Source organism: Calliphora vicina, chromosome 4, assembly GCF_958450345.1.
Source record: "Calliphora vicina chromosome 4, idCalVici1.1, whole genome shotgun sequence".
In the NCBI taxonomy this organism is placed as follows: domain Eukaryota; kingdom Metazoa; phylum Arthropoda; class Insecta; order Diptera; family Calliphoridae; genus Calliphora; species Calliphora vicina.
In genome coordinates this window covers 32836961-32857442 of record NC_088783.1, presented here as the reverse complement: position 1 = coordinate 32857442, position 20482 = coordinate 32836961, and the positions used below count along the sequence as shown (strand labels likewise).

The following is a 20482-nucleotide window of genomic DNA, read 5'->3' as shown; positions in this document are numbered from 1 at the left end:
AGGTTAAACTAATAACTTCAAGTATTAATTATGTTAATAGTGAATTGTGGCGATTTATTTATCTTAAAGAAATGTGTATTATTTTTGGTTATTTATTTATAACTTTTGACATTCAAAAAAAATTATATTAGATGATGTTAAAATTATATTACTTAAGATTGAAAGAAATTGTTTAGAATGGTCGAATTTTCGAAGTTCCTGAAGTTACGGTATTTCAATGATATAAACATTCTACATTCATAACTTATAAATGTGTTACAAATCTCTGATTTTGCAAAAAAATTAAAAATTTGGCATTTTTTATACCCTACACCACCATAGTAGGCCTTAGCTTTAAGTAAGACTTAACATGTTTTTAATCTTTGCAGTCGTTTTTGAGAAATATATATAAATTTTTTTTGGCAAACAAAAAATTATTTTTTAGCAAAATTTCGAAATTTTTTTTTAACCATCCGTTACTCGTAACTGATCTGGTTGATACAGGCAAACAATTTTTTATTGCAAATTTTTTTAAACACCCTACATTTTAACCCTTTATGCATATTGTTGCCAATTGTCTACATTCCAGTTCAACTTAATTTTAGACGAATATAAGATTGATACTAATTCAGATTCTAATTCCGAAAAATCAAATGGAATACGAAATGTTTCAGCTAAAGAAATTCTAAATCAAACTAAAGCTAAAGGAAACATAATAAATTAAAATCAACTAAATATTTGATACTTTATAGAAAAATAAAAGTAAAAATCATGCATTTAAGGGTTAAGCTATTTTTTGATAAAATAATATTTTTACTGCAAGTTTTTTTTATTACTTTTTTAAATACATAAAAAGTGAAGAGATTATTTTCAAACGCGCATTTATTATTGATATCATTTTGATACATTGCGACTAGTCTCGATTGAAAATGATTGCGACTAATGGGGGGTTAAAACGGCATGAAAAATTGGAAAATGAAGCTATACTGTTAAATATCCAAATAAAACAAGCTCTAAATGATTAAAATCTGTAAACAAGTTTTGATTTTATAAACAAAAGGTAAAGAAAATATCTCCTAATAACATTTTAAAATTTTTTTACATATTTTTGCAGTCTTCTATACATTTTTTAATTCTTAAAAATTGTATACATTTTTGAAAAGAAGACACAATTTCCTATAAGTTGATATATAATATATATATCTTATCTTTTCCACTAGTCAAATTTATGGATTCAATATCAACAACAAACAGAAAATTTACAGAATCTTGCCGTTTTGTAAAAACGGCACTGCATTGCCGACTATTGCAGTACTAAACATAGAAAACACTGCACGATGTAGCTAATTACTACGAGTTATGTATCTTATATTTTGTGAATAAAATTAAAAGTTGTTGACAGATTTTAATCATTTAGGACGTGTTTTATTTGGAAAAAATTTTCTAAAAAAAAATTTCCGAAAAAAAATTATATTTCTAAAACGATTGCGAAGATTAAAAACATGTTAAGCCCTACTTAAAGGTAATTTTATTGCGGAATTTCTGTTTTTTCGGTTTATTCATGAAACTAAACCGTTTTTGAGTTACGCGAATATGTGATGTGCAACCTCCTCCATTTTCGAAATAACGGTATATCTCGAAAATACGAGCTAACCTAAACACAAGTAAGAGAGATATATTCGGCTGTGCCGAATCTTATATACAATTATACTTCAAAATATAAATTTTAAATATTTTTAGGTAAACAAAATTTATTTTTTTTTCCAAAGTTGTTTTTTTAATTTTTTGGAAATTTTTTTTTCAAATTTTAAAAATTTAATTTTTTTTTACATTTTAAAATTTTTTCTTTTTTAAATTTAAAAAAAAAACTTTTTCAAATTTTTTATTTTAAAAAAAAAAAAACTTTTTTCTTTTTTAAATTTTTTTTGATCCATTTGTGGACCGATTTTGCTTATTTTAAATAGGAAGCTTCTCGAAAGCATGTCTGACAGAATTATTGAAAATTTGGATCCCGAAGATATCTGTGCTCTTCAGAAAATTGATTTCAACAGACAGACGGACATGTCTTAATCGACTCCGCTATCTATAAGGATCCAAAATATATATACTTTATAGGGTCGGAAAATTATATTGTGGAAATTACAAACGGAATGACAAACTTATATATACCCTTCTCACGAAGGTGAAGGGTATTAGTTAATACCCTTCCACTGGGTGCCCTTCTTGACAGAAAAAAGAGTGTCAATTTCGTGCACAGTGTAATTGTTTTATAAATGTGGAAAGTCTGATTACCGTTATCGAAATGACTTGATAACACAATTAATATTCCTATAGATAAAAGGTTTTGGCCTGAGATAAGATTTATTGCTACAATTGTTAAAGGATGAAAAACTCGAATATTCAACTATTTGAAATTACAAACAACCTCTGGCAACTCTGTTAAATTTAACATTCCTAAAAATAGCGCCCTCTACAAATGTCTCATGTGGATTGATGTCTCGACTAAGTTAATTTTTAAATTGTGTTATACAATGGCAACACCGCGGCTGACATCAGCAAAACCATTTTTTTTATATGAAGTTTTTACGATTTAGATTTGGGGGGTCTATGAGCCAAACATTCCCATAAGAAATACACAGGCATGAGGATGTGAGCTGCTGATATCAGCCGCGTGAGCCGCAGCAGAAGTATAAAGTTGCCAGATTGATTAAATATTCAACAATTTTCTTTGTTTTTATTTTCTATTGACACGACTTTGGCGTTATTATGTTAAATCAACAAAAAAAAGCGGCAGAATGTAGTTTTTACGAGTTTACTTTTATAATTTTGCAATTTTATGAAAAACATTAAAGAATTTTTTAATAAAGAATCCTTTGAAATATGGCTGATGCCTGGGATGATATCAAGGCCTTTTGTATGTCTGATAAACAAAACTTCATATACATTTTTTTAACAATCCATGATACAATAATTGTAGAAGGTAAAATCACTAGGGAAAGTTTTCAATATTTAGCCCTATAACGTCAAACTTTGATTTTGATTTTTTTCATATTTTTTTATATTTTCTTTTGTTTGACGTTACAAGAATTGTATAATTGTGAATTTATTTTCTGCTGAGTGTACCTTATATTGTGTCATGAACAAAACTAAAATTATACTTAAAAAATTTGGAAAAAACACTCGTTTCTATTATTTTTTGCAACACTGTATATGTATAAAATAAAATATAAAATATCTGTAAATTACCAACGGAATCATCTAAAATTTTGCACGACAATATAAAATATATTGGAATTTTGTAATATTCGACAATCGAAATAAGGGTTAAATTAACCCCCAATTCATTAAAATATTATAACACTTTTTTATATTCGGTCAACAAAACATTATTTTTTTTATTAAGTGTTAATGTTAAATAATTTTAAATAAATTTTCATTAAAACTACTAATTTCAGTTGTTTTTTACTTTTTGTTTGTTTCCTTTGAGGTCTTTTCTTTACTAAAATTAACTTAACAAATGTGAAATAATTAAAAGTCAACATAAGCTAGCAGGGCTAGAAATGTAATTAGTTTTAAGCAAACTTTAAAATAATTGAATTATTTATTAAAATGATTTATTTGATTGCTTTTCTTGTAATTGTAAAGCAAGTCAAATGCTTTGTAAGGATTAAAAAAGAAATTTGCTTTTAAAATTATGTATTGGAAACATAATTTATTTAGTTAAAACAATTTCAAAACGAAAACTGACCAAACAGTAAAGAAAGTATGAAGAAAAAACACTATAACGAAAGCAGCAAATAATAGGGAGGGTTGATTACTTTTGGTTCAAACATTTTCTTTAATTATTACAATTTACAATAGTTTTATTAAAACATAACACAATTGCAGCAATATGATGAGGTTTATTTGGACATGTTTCATTGTTTGTTTGTTAGATGTTAAAAATATTAGTGTGACATTCAGGTAGGTGATGAAAATCGATCAATTTGAAAAAGTGCGATGAATTTCGATCGATTTAAAGAATATTTTTTTAATCAAAAGCCCAGATGACAAAAAGCTACTAATTTAAAAGAATTTATGCATGAAACGTGATAAAGGTTAAACAATTTACAAAACGAAAACAATAAATACATCACATCTTTTTTCGTTTTCGAAATCGATTTTCATCACATACCTGATTACTTCAGTTAAGGAAGAACTGGGAACCTAGATAATTACTAGCACACACAATGGGGAAAGTTGTTGTTTTTTAGTTTTCTTTAGACAAGAGTATTAGAAATACAAAAGTTTACATTAAACCTAAACAAATGCAATTTTACAATTAAAAAAAATTGTACATAAGAAAAAATAATAATTAAATAATTATAACTGGCGGTGTTGATGGCTTCTTAAGAGTTTATTTGTGGGTGGTTTTTGTTTTGCACATAAAAGTCTCCAATGCTGAGGAGCATCCTAATCTTAAGAAATTTATATTGTTTGAATTTATTTCCAGCGAAAATGTAAAGAAATTAAATATATGTCAATACAAATTTCTTAAAATTACTGCTTTTCTAAACAAAAGTTAAGAAAATTTTGAAAATAAAAGCTTTCCATTTGAGGGCCTTGTTTGCAGCAAGTTTTTCTTTTTTTTAATCAAGTGTTAAGGAATCTAGGCAATGGGCAAAAAAGGAAAGCTTGATTCGTTGGTTGCTGGTGGTCTTTTTTTTTGCAAAGAATTTTGTTATTTCCAATTTTCTTCTACGTTGTTATTTTGTTAAAGTTTATTTGGTTTTTGTTTTATTTTGTTTGTTTCTGCTGATTTGTTAATAATTTTTAACCAATTCCCTATTATTATTGAAATCATTTTATAGTTTTGTTTGTTTCTTTTCAGTGTTTTTTAGTTTTTTTTTGTTTTCAGTACTTAAGGTTAACCAATAATAAGACCACAACCTAATCTAAATTGATTTTTGGTATGATTTAAACGTCCACTTAAAGCAAATGAAAATGGCAATGGCTGCAAACGTTTCTCTAATACACCGCACACATTCCAGTTAGAGTCAAAGGAGCCTGAAAATAAAAAAAAAGAAATTAGTGAAATTAGTATAAAATAAAACAAATTATGTTCAAGGTTTTATTGTAAAAATAAATGTATTAATTCAAGTTTGAAAAATGTATTGGCATTTTTGTTTATAAGATATAAAAGATTTTGTAAAATTAATTATTCAACAATTAGTTTATTAGCTTTGGCAATACTCATAAAAATGCCTTAGAATATTTATAGAGGGCACAAACTTGTTTGCCAATCGACCTTTACGACAATAAAGTTGAATTATTAAATTTATTATGACGAACGTTATTGAAAAGTTGTTTGTGTAGTTTAATTTATAAGTGTAGTGTATAAAAAGTACACTTCCACCCTTGCACTTCCCGATTCACTTCAAATAAGAAGGATGTTAAGATAGAAAAATATGATAGAAATAAAAGAGAAAGAAGTAACAAATAGAATTAAAAATACCAAGAAATGCTGTAGAACAGAACGTCTGGAGAATACTAAAATGAACTTCCCTTTCTAATCTAATATAATTATCTACCATAATTCTGACCCATTTTCTTAATGAATGTTCTCTGCTATACAGCCCCCAACATCTTCTAATCCTCCATGCAATTGTCGACCCAGCCTCCTCAATCTGTGACATTGAAGTCTCCGCATTGTCGATAATATGCTGCAGATTCTCACTCCTCTTCGTCCCAGCATATTCTAGAACAGTCCGGAGTGCCTTTCTATTATCTGTTCGTCTTTGCCCTAAATGGACAGTGACCAGTAATCATACCTATGATCTCTATAACACTACTCTTGTTCAGTTCCAGTAGCATTATGGTACCTGAAGTGTTAAATCTAGTTCATATGGCCGGTTATTCCGGAGCAAAATCTAATCAATCACGATAACTTGACAGTGAATGACACTACATTTATCAGAAAGTCTGAACGACATTTTAGTATCCGTCTCAATAATGTAGACGTCTGAAACTGTGCCTATTTCCATTTTTGATACGTCAGTGAATACCGCATTACCATCTTAAAGTCTCCCGGAATTATTCTATATATGCCTATCCGACAGAAATGGTATAGTGTGCTCTTTTCGAATAAATTCAAATGTAATTTAAACTGGGTAAAAACGGGAAATTACATCTGTTCATTAAGCATTGTTTTTGGTGGTAAAAACCATCACTGAAATAAAGGTTAAGCTTGACAAATACTATGAGAACTTTGAACAATAAATTTCAATGGCAAAAAAGTGGTTTACTGAATTTCGTTGTGGCCGTACAAGCACGGAATATGTCGAACATTCTGGACGCCCGAATCAATTGAAAAATATTACGATGTCATAGGCATCTCACTTGACTCAGTGGTTTCAATGAAGTCAATTTTGATTAAATTTGAAACTGCATAAAGTAAAAATACAAAAAATATATTTTATATCTAAAATTTTCAAAATTCTTTTTTAAACGAAATTTCACAAAATTAAAAAACATTCCAAATGATTTATAAAAATTCAAATTTTAACGATTATACCTATTATGGGCTAGCGTAGGGACCGATTTGAAATTGGCGTATTTGGAGAAAATTTTGTTGTTGCTCACACATTTGATAAAAAAATAAATTCTTAAAAACTATGGCTTAGCCTATTTTATAATACTTAATTTGAGATTGCTTCTTTGGACCCTGTTAAACATTTTATAGGGTCAGACCTTGGGTACATCGAAAATTCCAAAAGCGAAAAATAAGGGCCTACCTAATGTTCATGCTGTGAAAGGGCCTTGGACAAATTTATATTTTCTTATAAGAATTTATATCCTTTTAAAACTCAAAAATGTTTCAGTTCACGAAATTTGTAAACAAAACTAAACTTTTAAAAATCCCAGACAACTTACGGCCCACAAATCTATTTTAGATCAAATAATCGGTTCATAATTGTATATATTAGATATTGGAGATATGAAGTAAAATCTTTTTCACAAAAAAAAACTAATTTAGAAAAGCAAAACACTGATAAGATAAAAAAATGGAATTTCGCAATACAAAAAAAAAAAAAAACTTGAACAAACAAAAATGTTAATTAAAAAATTCCTAATTTTAAATGAAAAGTTGTAAAATAATGAAAAAACCAAAGGTCTCTACAAATTTAAATTACTCGTTTAAATAAACTAAAACATAAATCAATGGGAAAAAACTCTAATTTCAAAAAATCTTTAAGGGATCTTTAAATCATATTTCTTATATTTATATTTACATAATAACAGCATACAATTGTTATTACAGAAAGTCTCATTTAGTAAAACGAGACAATGCCGTTGTTGTTGTATAAACATATGAACCTACGTGAAATAAATGTAAAATCTATCAATACAGTAAACAAACTCTAAATAACTATTCCTCCCACCAAACCCCCATCTTTACAAAAACTAATATATAACTATGTATCCCATTTTTTCAACTCACCTCTGAACACAACATCAGCTTTGGGCAAGTCCACTTGATAACCTAGAGTAGCAACGGACTCTTGCATTCTCAGACTAGTTTCGACTTCCACACCAATTTGTAATTGTTCACTGGCCTTTTGGTAGTAGCAAACGTGTACGCCACCGGGTCCCAAGGTGCCCGACCATGTTGAATCGCCGCTAGTATAACGACCGACAGCAGAAAGAACAGCGATTTGACCACCAGGAACATTGGGACCATATTGATAGGCGAGTTCAGCACCCAATGCAATCTTCTGGGTCACCGATTGCAAATAGTGACCCACAAAAACACCGGAATTGTTAAAGATATTGGGATTGCCCACGGTCAATGATGCAGTAAAATCATCACCACGATAATCTGTGGTCAATTGGGCGGCGGTAATTTTTGATTCTTGGATCTAAAACAAACACAATTTTCAAATAAAAACAAACAAAATTACAAATATGTAATGCTAATCAAACCAACCTGCGAGGCAAATTTACAACGAATACGTGGTGAGAATTGATGAATAACATTGGCATTCAAATTACCCGATGGATCAATATCACCCAACAGAACTGGAAAGGCTTCAGAGGGACTGAATTGTTTAGTGCCTACATAAGTGGCACCAAAACGATAGCCACTGGGTTGTGTGCTGCACAAGTTAAGTGTATGCGATACTTGGAAGTGATTACTGAGACCTTTGTTCAACATGACTTTGGCACCCTCGAAGGTCATGGCCTGTATATCTGCAATAATTGTTCAATTATTTATTCAATTCCAAAAATTTACATCAATTTCATTCATTTTTTCATAATTTTCCATTCACATGCTTGTAGGTTATGTCATCAGCAGCGAAGACACTAACCCCTACCTGCTCTGCTAATTCATGTTTTTGTTTTCATTTTATCAACCGCGCATACATACCTTTACATTTTTTGTGCAATTCTTCCACTGTTCCTGGATTATCTAATTTAGTTTCTTTCACAACATTCTCCACCGCCTGGGCACCTGTGTAGCTGCCGGGAGCTGCTGGTTCTGGCATTCCCAATTTAGCCGCTTTGTCCAAAGAGGCGGCTGCGCTGCTCGGCGTCGAAGATGCTGCCATAACATTACCCATTCTGCTGCTTGTTTTTAACTTTTATTCTGATTGATATCTGCTGTTCGAAACTTATTTACACCCGCACACACACACCGCACTGAATTTTTATTCAATTCCTCTTCGACTGGTCGTTTTCCGATTTAAGGGAATTTTTGTGTAATTTTTAACAGAAATTGCACGCTTTCAACGTTTTAACTATTCCCGTCGCACCGATAAAAATTGGGAAACAATTTTTCTAACATTCATATAAGAAAAAAATTTCTACGAAAAGAGCAAAAACTCCATATGACAGTTGTGAGGTGGGTATGAATGATATTTTGCACTAATGACACGTGCGTGGTGAAATTGTAATGATAATGGAAAATAAGCCGCTGTAATCTAATTGACTGCACAATTACAGTGAGAGAAATAGTAACAGTTTATATTTTCCCAGTAACAGTTTATATTTTCATAATTGGTTTTACGTTAATATTCATATTTTCTGGTACACAATGTTAATAAACAGTAGCATATTATATGTATATCATATAAAAGATATTTTGAAGCATAATTCAACGATAATATTCTAAATATTTACTATATATATTGACTTAAAATTCCAATAACTCCTAAACAAAGAAAGCAGACAAAAATATTAACGGTTTTTGAGCTTATAATTATGTCATCAGTAAAATGTTAAAAACATATTCCAATTATTTATTGTAATCTTCAATGTTTAATGAACTGACAGTAAGTCTAATTAATTTTATTTAGTTTGGTCTGAGCTGAAATCTAAATTTGAATCCATTGTTGTTGTTCAGATAAAATTGCAATTCTTCCTATTTGTCTCTGGATCAGGTTTGATTCGTCCCACCATTTCAATAGAATATGGCTATTATTCAATATGTTTTATGAGCAATTCTGCTATTTATTTAAAATGTTAAATCTATTTAACCCCCATTATCACAATGTATAGTTATGTTTTAACCTAAAGTTATACTGACTGTTTCATACAAAAATTGACTTAAAGTTAATATAAAAATAAATCTACTCTTATTCAATCTGAAAGGCGGGATATAATCACAGAAATATGTAATATTAATCAGAAACTCTAAAGTTAGCTATGAAACAATAAGCTTACTGTAACTTTGGAATAAAAAGCGAACAATGAATAAATCAAATTTTTAAAAAAATATATCCTGTTTTATGTATTAAAATAATGAAAATAAAATATTAATAAATCAATTTGTATATTTACAAATGGTAAAATTTGTCTTAGAGTTAACTAAAAACCATTTTTTATACAAAACTATAAAGTCCCGTACTTTTTGAACAATTTTATTTTTAAGTTAATTACTATAGAATTTATGGTACATAAAACAGAAATATTTCCCCAATTTTTTTTTGAATATACGAAATATTCGGTTCCATCATTATAATAAAATTGTATAAATAATAATTTAAAAAAAAATATGCAAAATTCACGTTATACATAACATTCATAATTTCCAAGTTCACACGTACATATGTAATTGCATGTGACAAGTAACACACATGTATTTAAAAGGTGGGTCAGACGGTAAATATGTACGTGTGAACGTGGAAATTATGAATCGTATGTATAACGTGAAGTTTGATATACACATGGAATTCCATATGTATCGAATACATGTCCCAATACACAAGCAATACATGCCGTGTATACCCCTATTGTGTTACTGTTCCAAAGGTCATACGAAAAGTATTACAAGGGGTCTCCACGTGCAATTTTGAAAATAATTATGTACTCAACTGTCAAATTCTTTTGTTCACGTTGTTATTTGTACATACAGTAGTGGCCAAAACATTTGGAACTGAAAACGGATTTTAACTTCGTTACCAAATTTTTTTTTTTTCATTTCATCATGCATTGTTTTTGTTAAAAATATTAAAAAAAAATTACAAATTCCGTTAAAGTAAAACAACAAAAAATTAATTTTAAAAGATGTATTCAAAATTCAACTGTTCAAAACATTTGCAACTCTTATTAGTCTTACTCTTAACAGTAACAAATGTTAGGAAATAACGGTAATCGCATTGCTTTTATTAATTGTCCGCACCTATTTAAATTCAAATCATCGGGCCATAGTACGTCCTTCCATTGCTGTTGAGTCAAATTTAAATAGGTGCGGGCAAAGTTAAGCCGTGATTTTGTATTTTTTTCCGACACAAAGGATTTGTTGTGCATCTGAAACTTCAAAGGCCATATTCCCGGGCTCTTCTTTTAATGGTTGAAAGGATATCTTTAGGATATTTCGTGAAAAAATTCTTAATTTTCCAATCTTCTCTTAAAGTAGTAATACGGGGTCTTCTTCCTTTGTGAGTTGTATGGATGTTGCCACTATTAACAATGCGACAAATTGTTGTTTTTGGAACGGAATATTTTAAGGAAATGTCCTTTTGAGAAAGTCCATTTTTAGAATCATTTAAAACATTGACCTTGAAATCAGAATTGTATTCGTTTCCTGCCATTTTTCACAAAAGTAATTCTTACGATGTTAATGCTTCCAATATCTTATTACAACTCTTATGCAAAATAATTATAATGAGTTTTTTAATAAAATGCAAAGATCTAAATCACGAATTAATAAAAGTAATGCGATTACCGTTATTTCCTAACATTTGTTACTGTTAATAGTATAGTTAAGAGTAAGACTAATACGAGTTGCAAATATTATGAAGAGCTGCATTTTGAATACATACATGTATGATGACATGAAAAAAAATTTTAGCAACGAAATGTGATTTGGAGAAAATTAATCAATGAAAAGTTAAAATCCGATTTCAGTTCCAAATGTTTTGACCACTACTGTATATTGCGAAATAATGGTTCAAACTTTTTTTGAAGAAATAATGTTCAACATAAACTGCCAAATCAAGAAATAAAGTTAATTATAACGTTAAGAAATAAAAATTAATCTGTATATATATTGTTTTGCTCGTATATATATTGTTTTCGAGCAAAACAATATATATACAGATTAATTTTTATTTCTTAACGTTATAATTAACTTTATTTCTTGATTTGGCAGTTTATGTTGAACATTATTTCTTCAAAAAAAGTTTGAACCATTATTTCGCAATATACATAGTTTGAAATGAGATTTTCTAAAATCTAATTAGATTTTCAAAATACAATACATACTGTATTTTTATCAATGAGTTAAAAAACTAAAATTTTTAAAACAAATGAATTTTAAACTTAAATTAGACAGTTTAGTAATACATTAATGTTCTGTATTATAGAGTTTTACTGATTGTGTTTGATTTGTTGATAATAAAATTCTTAAATATTATATATGGCTATAAATATTGGTATGTAGACATTTGAATTTGTTATAAAATTATTTAAATCATTTGCACACAAAATTATTTTAAGTGTATGAATAAAAAACAAATCATTTTTGTATTTTCAAATAAAATCAACCGCTGTGTAAAATTCATCACGACTGGCCGGCCAGTGGCAACACCACTGCTGACTTCAGCGGCTGACAACAGCAAAACCATTTTTTTATATGAAGTTTTTACGGTTTAGATTTGTAGGGTTTATGAGCCAAACATTCTCAAAAGAAATACATATGTGAGCGGCTGATGTCAGCCAATTTGGCTGATGTCAGACGGAGAAGGCGTATAAAGTTGCCAGATTGATAGCATTTTATTATTACTAGTATTTTGTAACGTTGGCAACTCCATTTTAAAAAAAAGTTCGAAAAATACATAATTTTGTAAGTGCTTCTGATTTAATAAATCTTGAATGAAAAGCATTTAAAAATGCCTCCAAAAAGAAAAGGCGGGACATCTAAAGTATAAAAGAATTTATATTTAATATTTCTTCAACTAGTATTAAAACAATTTCATTTTTTTCTAGGCTCCAGCTTCCAAAAAAGCCAAGACAGCCGAGGAGGCAACAAAATTAAACAATAATCAACCGGTTTTATACATCGAATGCTGTCGATCCTGATCGGTGTTTAAAAGGCGGGCAGAAGCATTGCACCGCGATATAACTAGTTTATTGATGCCACTCAAATCTGATTTAGAATTACAGCTGGCCATAAACGCTGATGGACCGCCGCGTCGTGGCTCATTTGAAGTTTCAATAGCTAATGTACCATCCAGTGATGTTGAGGAACGTTCTTTAATATGGACTGGCTTGAAGAATACACCAAGAGCAGCAAAATTTCCGTCACCAGCAAATATTGTCCAAGATCTTAAGGAATTTTTGAAATTAGAGGAAGCCGATGAATTGAAAGATGAGTCTCTTGCGTCTTTAAACAGTAAAGACGTTGCTGAGAATGAGGAAAAACCTGTTGAGGCTACTTCCACCAAAAAGGCCAAACGCGGTAGACCTAAGAAGTAACTTTGTCTAATAAGTATTTTCGTTTGTTAATCTTTACATTTTATAACTTTTATGACTTTAGTAGTGGTAAAACCTGTAAATGGGAGCTCTACTAAACGAAGCTTTTTTTAGTTGAATGTTGAGAGAAATGGACATACAAAACTTATAGGACATGTTTATTAATTAAAATATGTTTATATACTGTTTATTAAAACAAAACTTTGTTGACTTTCATTTCTTAATGAGCTAAATGGGGTCTAAAATGTTATTTAATTTGCTTGCCTCTATTTAAGCCATTGTTTCATTGAACTAAAATTGTTCTCGAAGTATTCACCAGTATTCCTCCGGAATATGACCGACTATCAAATGTTTTAAATGAAACGGGAGAAACAAGTAAAATAGAATTAAGAAAAAGTGGAAAATGTAAGGTTAGGTTATGTTTCTCCTGAAAATTAACAAGTAGGATTCTTAATTTCAGGGACTTTTTCCATAACCGGAAAATATACAATATTTTCATTCCCATGAATTTTGTAATACAAAATTAAGTCAAAACCCAGATAAGTTTTTCGAATAAGAAAATGTTTTTGGTTTTCCAATGATGTTCCACACTTATAATTCTCAATGAATAAAAAATCCGTGGCAGGTTTTTCCCATTTTCCTATTCATACAAAAAATTATATTTAAACATTGATTAGCCTTAACTATGTTTAAAATTCTGATAAGTTACCTAAGTAATTTTCATAGACTTTTACCAGATAGTATATAAAAAAAATATTTTATCTAAATATGAATATCCTAGAAGTTGTTATGTTAGTGACCTTAATAATTCATTTAATAACATAAAATTTCAATTCGATTCATTCTTAATGACCGAATTGTTCTGCAGTACGTGAAAAATTGTAGTTGAGAGACAGAAATCCAATTATTTTAAATGTAATGTTTATTTGCCAACTGTAACAGATAATGTTACTGGAATAGAAAAAATCTGTAAATATCGAGCCCTTAGCGCCAAATTATCGTAAGCGACATTTTCAAAATTTTTTTTATTGCAAAAATTTAAATTTTATGGACCGACTCATGTTTTAGCGTTCTCAGAATATCAAAATTGTTAATAACTTCAAAATTATAGGGGGTAAGATTTTATCGTAAGTCAATGTTTACATTTTACAGTAAACGAATTTTATCGTAAGCGACACACAGTGGTATAGAAAAAAAAGAGGGAAATAAATCTGTAACTTCTAAATGATTAGATTGGTTTAAATGAAATTTCACATGCGCAAAGAAGAAGTGCTGTTAAGTTTAAGTTCTGAATGTGGACCTCATGGGCCCACCAGGGGCGTGACCAAGGGTCCTCAAAGTAGGACACCTCGGGTATGTTACATTTTTAAAACGATCCTATTTCTTAGTTTGTGTTCCGATTTCAAAAAAATTACAGATATAGAATCTTTTCATCGAGCGCTACAAAATACTTAGTCGTGGCTATCAATTACCTCTTATAGCTTAGGATATATTCGAAAATTAAATTTTCAACAGTTTTACCCAGCCTACTCCAGTTTTTTGATAACAGCGTATCCAAATATTTTCCGATTTTCTCCAGTTTTCCTTCATTAGACTAACAACATATGTATGTGTCAAATAGAAAAAGAAGTGTTTAAAAATAATGGCTAAGTCCAAAGTTATATGCATTTTAATTTAAAAAATTTTAAAAAGCCGATTTTTTCGCTAAAGAAAGGGAAAAAACAACTTTTTTTCTTTTTAAGTTATCGCAAAAAAATTCTAAGAGGATGTATAAGGAATTTATACTTTTTGAAAGCTAAGTTTTCAAAAAATATTTTAATTGAAAAAAAATTAAAAATTTTTCTTACCGAGGGGACCAGGTCCATTCAAAAAACACCTATTTTTTTATGTAAAATTAATATTTAGGGCAAAAATTCTGAAATCGCATATTCGATATCAAAATATAGTAACCGATTTTAGATGGCCCAATATGCTTTTAATTATTTTGTAAAGGGTTCCGATAACTCAGCCAAAATACTAAAAATTCCATTTTTGGGATTTTTCAAGAATTTTTTGGGAATTGCTGATAATAAATTTAAAAATTCGTTTTTATTTTTCCATTTTGAATAGAAAATTTTACATAACTGTGAAATTTCATTAAAAACTATTCATAAATAACAATTTTATTTCAATTCGAAAAATTTGTATCTATGCAAAAATTCAATAAAAAACTTTTTTTTGTCATATTTTTCAATAAAGTATTCCATGAATTTTTAATTGCCAAAAGTTATAAATATTTTTGAAAAATAGACAAATAGCTTGAACGAAATTATATTATATCGCATCATAACATTTTTAATTTTATGTACAAATTTCAAAATAATCGAAAAAACCTCCTGTAAAATTTGTGTTTTGTCGCTTACGATAATTTGGCGCTAAGGGCTCGATATAATGGAATCATTCGGTTTTCAACAAATTATATTCTAACCTTAACACTGTGGTTCCAAATCAAAATCTAGGTGGACAAAATTATAAAAATCGGTATCTTCAGAATTTGGAAAAACGAGGTTTTTTTGGAAGCTGACAATCTGCTGTCCTCCAATACAAATAGGTTTTTCAATTGGACATTTTGTTTTATCGAGAGAAGCGCCAGAAGTTCAAAAAATTTTTAATCATATTTTCGTTTATTTTTTTTACTATTTTACTGCTTGACTAAATTACATATACATATCTCAATTGTTTTACCATATAGAAATTGACACTTCAAAACATAGATAAACATTGATATAGGCTTTTATTAAGTGTATATCTTATATTTATGGGCATCTCCATTTTCCTGATATAGTCCTTTAAACTTGGGTCTCAAATACGCTGATATTTTTTTTCTAAGAATATTATATAGCTTGCCAAAAAAAGAGACCGTCGAAGCCCGTCCAATGACTATATACATGATTTAAAGAATCTTCTGGGGAATGTTCTCGTAAAAAATTGTAGCCGCCAGCACCCGCCGAAATACTTTTTTTTTTTTAAATTTTTACGGAATTGAATTTTTAGAAATATTTTTTTTTATTATTGATTTTTATATATCTAACTTATAACTTGAAATATAGTAAATACACATCTTTTTAAAAATTTAGTTTCAGAAACACAGGAAAACGTATTTTTTTGTTTTTTATTAATGATTTTTATATATCTAGACCCTAGTGTAACTTGAAAAAAAGTTTATATTTATATTTTTTATTTTAATTTTTTTTTTATATAGCATTCACAGCAGCTACAACAGCATGTCTGTATGAATTAGTGAATGGTAAATCCTTTACGATTATGGTCGAAAATCGATTTAAAGGGCCTAAAAACGATTTTTGCTTGATCGATTATATACTCCGATGTCAAATGTTTGCCGTTACGGTTTATAAAATGAGCACATCAATATAAAGGAGTTATAATACTCTTCCAAAATATGATTTTAATCCGTAATTATAGCGTATATCGAAATGAAAATGGTTGATCGAAATGTCGAAAATCGATTATTAGCTTTTCATACCATTCACTATCTTGAATTATAAAACAAGCATGTTCTCAAATGTTTCCTTAAACTACCCTTTCAACTCGATACAATTACCGCTAAGCTACCGTTACCGAAATAACTGCAATTACAGTTATTGATAAAATAAAGTTACCGATATAATCGTAAATACCGTTAATCTCTAAATTTAATATTATGAAAAACAAATTTGCATTGTAGGTGACGATATGTAATAGAGTACAATCTATGTCAGCTTATTTTTTATGAACTTTATCAATTAAGTCTGTCCGATATATTACAGTTATCATAAGCATACCTGTACCAAAATAATCTAAATTGGTGTTACCGTTATCTTTTAACAGTTTCAAATCGGTAGCCAACCTGGGGGTTATTATGTAACTCCTTTCGAAAAGAAATTCGTTTGTTCGAGTGTTTCGTTTCGAATTACATAATAACCCCCCTCGGTTTAAAAAAATACTTTAGCTCTATGTCTGTTAACAATTATGATTTTTCAATTTTATCGTGAAACAGTGGAGCTTAAAAGTGAACTCAAATGAGGAACTTGCTGTAGGCTACATCTGAAACAATTTTATGTCGCATATTTTTTTAGCTACAAAATTACTGGAAACCCTAATTTTAAAAATCTTGTAAACAAAAACATATGTTTATCTCAAATTTTTCTTTAATTTTGAATTTCCATTAAAATTAATTAAATTATTACAAAAACTAAGTTTTAAAAGATTTTTATTTATTAACTTAAACACATTCAGTTGGAATAGCATTATCTTCGAATTTGCCCTCCTGTTTACTTTCCTCTAATAAAGATTCCTCGCTTTCAGCAACAACGAGCTATTTTTCTTTCTTCTCGGCCGATAAGGAGTTATACAAACGATTCACCTCATTGGCAACCAATTTATCAACAATAATACCATTAGCATCCACAAAATTAGCACAAGATTTAACACTAGTAGCCTCTCTCAGAGATTTTGTGTCTTTTACGGAAAGCACCAAGGTATATTTGTCATCATATTTCTTCATATCTGAACTGGCTTCCCAGATTTTTTGACTGCCATTCGAAGACTTTTCAACGGCCACCGCAAAGGTGCCCTTTTCACGGAATGTGGTGTGTAAAGTTAAAATGCCCATTAATACAAAGTAGGCGACAACGCAGAACATTAGTACTGGTTTCGATTCAGGGAATGGATGTGTGAAATCCCAGCCATGGGCCAAAATTGCTACTCCCACAGCCAAAGTGCAGAGAACCAGGCGGGTATTGATTAAACCAAACTGTTCCTTCAATTGTGGTCTGGTGGCGAATAAGGCATTCTTAACGGCATCATCTAAGGCATGCTTGACGGCTGTGGCATCCCATTTGTTTACTTTTACTTCCTACAATGAAAAATTAAATACTATTATTAAAAAATTCTGCCATACTAACCACAAACATGACGTGGTCGATGAAAAATACTTTGTTTCGTATTTAACTTTATATATTTTTTGAAACATTTCAAAAATATGAACTTACAACTTCTTCCATTTGTTGTTTTTCATTATTTTTAGACATATTTAAAAGTAAAATTCAATAAAATTTATTAAGAAAATGCAGAATTTTTTTTTTGTTTGTGCTACAAAAAAAGTGACAACGCGACACACAGTTGTTTTTTAGATTAAAAGCCGCATAGAGTTGTATTGTCGTGGTATAAAATTTGCAACTATCAATGGTACTTGTGTATACAACGCTGCACGGAAATGTCAAAATTCATATTAGTTGGAAATTTTGTTCGCGTCCGGTTCGGTTTAACCGCGTAAACTTTGTGTGAGTTTTTAATTATGAAATAATGAGTTAAAAATGTTTGTGTAATTTTAAAAAGTGTCGGAAAATATAGAATAGAGTATGTTTTATTAAATTCATATGTTTTTTGTTTGGAAATTGTGGAATTATGCGAAAAAATCCAATTGGAAAAAGTGTTGCAAATTAGCAAATATCATTGGATGTGTGTGTCATTAGTTAATAATGCACAGTTGTGAAAAAAGGTATTGAAATTTCATTTTATTACTGGCTTGATAAATAGGGTATTCGAATAACTTGGATAACAGGTTCAGGAATTTGCTGTTGTTTTAAATGTTTATTGAGGGTTGAAAAATTTACTAATTCATGGTTTTGGTTGGTGTTTGAAAAATTGTTTGGATGTGTTGCCACATTGTTGTTTATAGTAGTTTACTTGCCACCGTTGAGCCGGAGGAGGAGTATAAAGTTGCGAGCTTGATAACATTTTATTATCTCTAGTTTTTTGTAACAGTGTGTTAACTCCATTTTAAAAAAAAGTTCTAGAAAAACTTAAGTTTGGAAGTGCTTCTGATTTAAAAACTCTTGAATGAATAGCATTGAAAAATGCCATGGTTTACTTGCCGATTATAACAGGAGATAAATAAGTGTGCAAACATAAAATAGATTTTTGTTAAGACGGGCTTGAAATATTTTAAACCAACCGATCTACATTTATGCTGAAGAATTTCATAATCAATTCCTAGAAGTTAGAATCAATCAGTTGATCAATTAATTATAGTTCACTTCACATAAAAGATTGCGTACTTCTTTTAAACGATCTTGATTTGAAATGCTCATATTCAGAAAAGAACAATTGAAAATGAGATTTTACATTTAAAATTCCTTATAGAATGACATGATAATTTTCGCGTTTTAAGTAACTAAAAACCGCACAAACTTTCTCCCTTTACATTTTCAAGTATTTCAATTTATTATACATAATTAACTCAATTAAACTCATTTAATTGCAAGTAATGACAAAATTCTTTACAAAATTTAAACAAAACAGCAAGAATTTTTATAAAGCAACTGAAACATTGGAATGTTCCTAAAACCCTTTTGCTTTCTATGATATTAAATAAAACGCAATTCCTTTATATAATGAAATTACTTTATAATTTAATTAATTTTCTGTAAATTAAATCCTTTCTCATCTCATAATAAACATTGCTGTTACATTTCCCTATCAAAAACACAAAAGTTTATTGTGGTAACCTTGAATATAAAATAAAAAAAATAATTTAACAAAGAATTATGAAGTAAGTCAGGAGAGTACAAATAATTGGCTGTCTAGATCGAATCTTAAATGCACTTCAGCATTATATAGTTATCATTTTATAAATGTACCAGTCCCAACATCTCCAATACAATGCTTAATATTTTTAACAAAATGCGAAAAAATTTGATGTCAAAAGTGGATACACTACATAACCGATTTCAAACTCAATTTTCATAAAAAATATTGAGTGCGGCAAACTAGAAATTATCAAGCAGTATACATCATTAGGTCATCAATATCAGGGCCTTTTAAAGACCTTCATTAAGATCCAATTAATATTCTAGACCAGCTTCCTTGAATAGTTTTCCCTTTCTCCTGCTAAAATATCAAACACACATTCCGATTTCCTTCTTTTAAAATTTGTTTATTTACTTGATATATATTTTCAATAAACAATATATTGGAAAATAGTACAAATTATCACGTATTAGATTAGACATAGATCGGAAACCTTGTCAAAGACCTAACTCAGTTTCGACTAAATGTTCCCTACGCTATAAGAAAGAATGTGGCCGACTGTCATCAAAGTGTAAAGAACACATGATTCCTTTAAGCCTACAGCACTTTCACATAAATATGAATTTTATTTAAAACAAGTATAAAAAGGGTAATAATATATGTAATTCTTTTGTATAATTGTCACAAACATTTTTTCATAAACCTTTCAAGTGCAAAATTACAATAGACGCGAAATGCGAACAAGTGAATTAGCATAGGTTGATGAATTTGAAATTATAGAAAAAAAAATTTGAATTTAGTGCAAAAAAAAAGATTTTTGTGATTTTTTTGCCAACACCAAAATGGGAAGAGTATTAAGGTTGACTGTTGCTTTTACACGATCCGTATGAAGTAAGATAATAACAGCTGTTATCTCCTCAAAAAAGTTTTATATAAAATGTCATTTAAAAATTATCATATTTAAAATATTGTTACGAAA

At 29.2% G+C, this 20482-nt stretch overlaps 3 protein-coding genes across 3 annotated transcripts; 1 reads left to right on the top strand and 2 right to left on the bottom strand.

The window, feature by feature from the left end:
* Window positions 1-3797: 3797 nt before the first annotated feature.
* Window positions 3798-8844, bottom strand: Tom40 (Translocase of outer membrane 40). Its single transcript, XM_065507800.1, has 4 exons — window positions 8387-8844; window positions 7946-8208; window positions 7460-7877; window positions 3798-5025 (listed from the first exon to the last, which is right to left on the bottom strand). The coding sequence occupies exons 1-4, from the start codon at window positions 8577-8579 to the stop codon at window positions 4886-4888; spliced, it is 1014 nt and encodes a 337-aa protein (XP_065363872.1). The 5' UTR covers window positions 8580-8844; the 3' UTR covers window positions 3798-4885.
* Window positions 8845-12289: 3445 nt separating this feature from the next.
* On the top strand, window positions 12290-13134 carry LOC135957579 (selenoprotein BthD-like). The gene is made up of 2 exons (XM_065508356.1): window positions 12290-12383; window positions 12448-13134. Exons 1-2 carry the CDS (start codon window positions 12351-12353, stop codon window positions 12934-12936), a joined length of 522 nt encoding a protein of 173 aa, XP_065364428.1. The 5' UTR covers window positions 12290-12350; the 3' UTR covers window positions 12937-13134.
* Window positions 13135-17165: 4031 nt separating this feature from the next.
* On the bottom strand, window positions 17166-18122 carry Spase25 (Signal peptidase complex subunit Spase25). The gene is made up of 2 exons (XM_065508347.1): window positions 17964-18122; window positions 17166-17827 (listed from the first exon to the last, which is right to left on the bottom strand). The coding sequence occupies exons 1-2, from the start codon at window positions 18000-18002 to the stop codon at window positions 17288-17290; spliced, it is 579 nt and encodes a 192-aa protein (XP_065364419.1). The 5' UTR covers window positions 18003-18122; the 3' UTR covers window positions 17166-17287.
* Window positions 18123-20482: the final 2360 nt, after the last annotated feature.